This window comes from Vigna unguiculata, chromosome 8 (assembly GCF_004118075.2).
Source record: "Vigna unguiculata cultivar IT97K-499-35 chromosome 8, ASM411807v1, whole genome shotgun sequence".
Taxonomy (NCBI): Eukaryota; Viridiplantae; Streptophyta; class Magnoliopsida; order Fabales; family Fabaceae; genus Vigna; species Vigna unguiculata.
In genome coordinates, this window is record NC_040286.1 from 29478672 (window position 1) to 29484359 (window position 5688).

A 5688-nucleotide genomic window follows, 5' to 3' on the forward strand; every position below is an offset into this window, starting at 1 on the left:
CAATTCCATGTGTGTATGTGTATTACAATTTTGGTGGGTTTCTTAATTGCATATTAATATAATTTAATTTTTTTTTATTCATTTTTAATTTATTATTCTTAGAACATTATATCATATTACTAAAAAAATCATAATAAATAATATAAAAGTGATCAGAATAATAAATTAAAAATAGATAAAAAAAAATATTCCTTATAAATTTAGCTTGAGTACTCCAAGTTGACTGGACTGATAGGCTAATATACTCATAAATGAGGACTAATAGACCTCGACCTAGACACCGTTATAAGGGGAGATGACCTCGATCATCCACCCTGAGATCAACGTTCTAATAAATATGAGACTCAATCACCCTTTTTAGTCTCTAATTCATATTCAATTCCAAAAGAAAATTGTCGCCTATTATTAACACCCATTCCAGTCCATTCAGATTTTAATATTCAGTGCCATGTAAAAATTTTAGTCTCAGCTACATTGCCACGACTAGGTGAGGGACGCCTCTACATCCAAAGCAAAGCAAAGTGTACGCCAAACGTTTCCTGTGAGATAATGTTTTTCCAACAAAGTAGTAACTAAAAACGCATTTTATAACAGTGTACTTGTGACAATGAAATTTTTTATTCTAAATTATTTCAAACTTCATACATTCTTCTTGTATTCCACATTCATCTCCTCGTCTAGAAGAAACAAATGGCTGAGACAATTTTGAATGTCCAGAAATCCAAACTTAATATACTCGTAAGCTTGATTACCAAAAACAACATGAAACCTGTCAGAAAATTTTCCATATTCAGGCAACAAGAACTCTTCTATGAATTTTACTATTCGTTCCCTCAGTTGTTTATCACAGACAGTCCACGTAGATTGCATTGTGCATGTCTCCTCAAAGTGCAGATTGAACAAATGAAGCTTTTCTTTCATTAACTCCCCTGCTACATCAGCTTCCGCCGACTCATTTGTCTCAACCTTCAAAAATTCCACCATCTTACTCCACGAACTTCTTAGATACAGGTTGCACTTTTGTTCCACTTTTGCTGTGTTTTGTCGAAACCAATCATCGTCCAATTTTAAATCACGCGTCTTTTGTTCTATGTAGCTGAGGTTATTGATCATAAAAATATAGCCTAATGCGGGGTCAGTGTAGTAGTCTTTAGACTTCACTTCCAACTCGCTACCCAACAACTCAATCATCCTTCCTATCACCACCCAAAATGAAGAATTTCCGATGTTGTCAGAATTATCAAGGATGTAGTTCATTGCTCTCTTAGTAATCAGATGAAGCCCTCCGTCGGTAACAGGTGCCTCCACATCATTAGTGTAAATAATATTCCTCAAACTGCATAAAATATACAACTTTTTCCGAAAGTCTTCAAGATCAGGTACGCACAAGAATTTGGGAAACAACATCATCGTTGAGATTTCCCCTATCAGCTCGTCCAATGACTCCAACATTTTAGGGACGATGTTGGACAAAAGATTCGGCAAATGGCTCTCAGTTGTTATGGTGGTATCGGCAAAACTCAGTAGACCAGTCGTCAGTTCCTTACAAACCTTTTGGAAGGACACATCCGCAATGACAGAGAACTCTGAAAAGAAGTAATCGCAGATACTCCTTTCATTGGGAAACAAAATCTTCGCAGCTGCCTTGCACGTTTTTAACCAATTCTCAACGCCCTCATTGTTGGGCGTTTGAAATTGCAATCCAAGTGCCCGCAGACACTCATCTAGAAACTCCCTACGCCATTTGCTGTAAATGTCGTTGCATTCCTCCATGAAACTGACATTCATCATCAGCTTCACGGTTTCCTTAAGGCGCCTCATAATTTCTGATGGAAGTGAATTCATCACCAAGTTGATGTCCGGATCATCCGCTACTTCTTTGGAGTCAAACACGGCTTTAAGGTATTTGTCCACGTGACTACTAACCATGGGCACAAGCATCTCATTCTCCTTCTCAAGCTCCTTTATACAATTTATGAGTTGTTGTTCGATGATAAGACCATCATCAACGCTTCCATCTTGTGAAGGAGAATTGCTTTGAGTGAGTAGATGGTCTTGGAATCTAAGATCCTCATCTTCTAGTGAGGTGCCCAAAGTACTATCAACAGCATTAGCTTCTTCATGACTGCTACTACTAACAATCCCTGAATCATTAACTTGAATGATTACTTGATTTTGGTCCTGGAACCGAAGATTCTCCCGGTCTGTGTGGCTCGGATAGTGACGAAGCTGGAGGAGGGAATAACTGAAACACCCTCCAACAGTGACTAACCACAATTTCATCTTCATGAGTTGTACGGTTAGACCTCCACAGAAGAAATATAGCAGATCGATCTGGAATCCAAATTGAGTGAGATTTGACAAGCCAAGGGACATGGTTGCAAAAGCAGCCCAAGAGATGAGGCTGTATGCATCTGGTTTACCCTTCACCATGTTATCAAACAAAAAGGAACAAACAGACGTTATTATAAGAACCAGAAATGCCAAATGAGATTCCAGCCGGAAAGAGATGGAACTTGACCTTGCGGGTGTGAACAAGACGGCTAAACAAATGATGAAACTGAAAACAATATAAAGAAGCATCTTCCACCAGCTCCAGTTTCCCAGCAAATATTTGAAAGAGGAACTGAGAGCATAACAGAGCAGTCCAACAATAGATGAAGCAAGAGATACAATTCTCCATACCTTTAGTTTCTTCAGCCATCTCAGAATTTTACTGAGCATAGCCGTGGGATTCTTTCTCAAGTAAGAGAGCAAGGTTTGCATTCAGCCATTCACCCACCACAAACAGAGAGCCTGGATGAGAGAAACCCCTCATTACTTTTTTGGTCTAAAAGGAAACAAAAGAAAAGAACAAAAAAAAAAAAACTTTTCGACCTACAATGCCAACTTCATCTTCATAGAACTCACTCCGAAGTACTTGAAATGAAATCTAGGTTGCTTTTTCTAGCACGGCAAATATTAAGAGAATTATCTTCATCTATTTTCTAGCGCGGCAAATCCGGTGTGCAATTTTTGTTCTGCAAAATAAAATACTAATTTATATCAACAGTCAAACAAAAAATTGTTCAATTTTAGAAAATGGAAAATCATATTTGTAATTAACACTTTATGAAAACTAAAATTTCATGTTAAAAAACTAAAGGGAAAAAAAGTGAATTTAAACTAAATATGAATCATATAGACCCCAAACCTTATCAATGGGGTTTGGACGAACTTTCTCGAGAAAAAAACTTGTGAACTTGGGAGGTTGTCGAGAGACTCTCAATTCAAATGCTATGACAAATGTTTCACTTGTGGGGTTTCCACTTTCACTCTCAGGGAAAAATACAAATACTTGTGGACTGTGAAGATTAAGAGTCAAATATTAGAGATTTCCCTTAGCGTGTTCAATTGGAAAAATAGCAGATAAAGATGACTTGTAGAAAGACAAAGTTTAACAACAGAAACTGAAAATTACAAATAAAAAACATTTTGTATTAATTAATGCTTTAATTAACAAGTCAAATTTCTTTCATATATAACTCATAAAACCTTATATAATACAAATAGTGATGGTTATGAGAAGAGATATGTTAATAGATATCATGATGCATGTTTAATTGAAAAAAAAAATATAATAAAGATGATTTGTGGAAGGACAAAGTTTAACAAGAGCGATTATTAAGATGAGAATCCAACAAAATTAGAAGAGATGATTAAAAACATCGTGTGTATAAAAAATAATAAAAGATAAATAAAATGAAACTATAATGTCACCGAGTTTTCTTTTGAATCAGAACATCACTGTAAGCTCTCACAATTGTTTTTTCATAAGTCAAAAGTGAAATTGACTCAACCCAATATATGTATGTTAAAGATGTGGGTCTTTCTTCCTGCACCTTTAAAATTTCTTTTACACCTCCGAAATTTATTTAAATTCCAAAAAAAATCCATTGACCATTAAAGTAAAGTCACGGATATCACACTCCCAAAATTACTTTCAGATGTCGACTTTCGAAACTCAAAATATATTACTGGAAGTCGACGTCCGAAAGTCAAAATATATTACTAGAAGTCAACTTTCAGAAGTCAAAATATATTACCGGAAGTTCCCTTCCTGAAGTCAAAATATAATATCGGAAATCGATTTTCGGAAGTCAAAATATATTGCCGGACAATTTTCGAAAGTCAAAAATTATTATCGAAAGTCAACTTCTGAAAGTCAAAAATATATTATCGGAAGTCGACTTTCGAAAATCAAAAAATATTACTGGAGTCAACTTTCGAAAGTCAAAATATATTACCGCGAAGCCCATTCTCGAACTTCCTGCATCGCCACTCCTCATCGAGTGGTAGGGTGTAGAAACGGCTGAGGTGTTTGAACCTCTCAGCATACTCTGCTACTGTCTTCCCTCCCTGGGTCAACTGGAGGAATTCCACCTCCTTGGCGTACCGGATGCTGTCAGGAAAGTACTCGGATAGGAATCTCTCCCTGAAAGTCTCCCATGACACTGGCTCATCCCTCTCCTCCAGGATGGATCTGGTGCTGCTCCACCAATGCTCCACCTCTCCCCTGAGCATGTACACAGAGAACGCCAACCTGTTCTCTGTAGGGCACATCTTCGCATCATAGATGCGCTCCAGGTCCTTCAGCCATTGGTTTGCGGTGTCAGGACTAGTCTTCCCGTCAAACTTCGCCGGGTGGTGCTTCAGAAAGTCCTCCAGGCTCCACTCCCTGACTGTAGGTCGTGGTTCAGGACCAACCACAGGGGTAGCCGCCCTGTTCTCCTCCAGCTGGCGGAGGGCCTCCATATGCTGCCGATGAGCATCCTCAGCAGCTAACCTCGCAGCCTCTATCTGCTGCATCACTGCCTGCTGCTGTTCAAGCGACGCCGTCTGTCGCTGCATGGATGCCTCATGTTGCTGCATCATCGCAACACTCTGCTGTGCCATAGCTGCTACCATCGCCTCTATGGCTCTGGCGATATCTGGTGCGTCCCCCTGGGATGATTGAGAAGCTCGACGAGGAGGTGCCATAGTCCACTGACACACAGAAAATCACTTGGTTAGACTTGATAAAGGCAAGAATTTTTAACTGAACACTCAGAGATACACAGAGAAAGCTAAGCGGACAACCCAAGTCCACAGACCTAAGGAATGACTACTCTGATACCATAAATGTAACGTCCCATTTAATTTATAAACGCAATTAAAGGAGACACCACACATAAGATAGCATAACAACGCAGTCCTGGGGTTCTCAACATCACCCCTACAAAACTAGGCACACCACGATGCCAACAAAAAGCAGGGTAACGGTTTATCTAAAAGTTTACAATCTAATAACCACAAATACAGGGGCCACAACCCTAAGGAAAACATGAAGGGAAGAAGTATAAGATCCAGCCCAGGTGGCTAAGTAGCGGAATCGCCATTCCCTTGTGGACCACGAGAACCTCGCCCATCTGCTCCCATCAACCAAGTTGATGATCATCGCAAGGAAGAACAGCCACATACAACACAACCATGCAACAAAACGGGTAAGCTAGAGCCAACAACATATTCATCATACAGTCAAATATATTTTCATCATCTCATATCCATATAACAACCAAACATGTTATGACTCCTCATTCAATACACTACGACTCGACTCGACTCGTCCGGATACGTATAACTTGGTCGGATTCAGTGGATGCTTGCACT

The 5688-nt window shown here is 39.0% G+C and overlaps 1 protein-coding gene across 2 annotated transcripts; it reads right to left on the bottom strand.

Annotated features, from left to right (window-relative positions):
- Positions 1-569: 569 nt before the first annotated feature.
- LOC114193866 (exocyst complex component EXO70B1-like) lies at positions 570-3340 on the bottom strand. 2 transcript variants are annotated; one of them, XM_028083831.1, is made up of 4 exons: positions 3194-3340; positions 2882-3020; positions 2686-2796; positions 571-2424 (listed from the first exon to the last, which is right to left on the bottom strand). In XM_028083831.1, the coding sequence occupies exons 3-4, from the start codon at positions 2764-2766 to the stop codon at positions 640-642; spliced, it is 1866 nt and encodes a 621-aa protein (XP_027939632.1). In that variant the 5' UTR covers positions 2767-2796; positions 2882-3020; positions 3194-3340; the 3' UTR covers positions 571-639. The 2 variants fall into 2 exon arrangements, with proteins under 2 accessions (XP_027939631.1, XP_027939632.1); XM_028083830.1 differs by having other exon boundaries at positions 570-2796.
- Positions 3341-5688: the final 2348 nt, after the last annotated feature.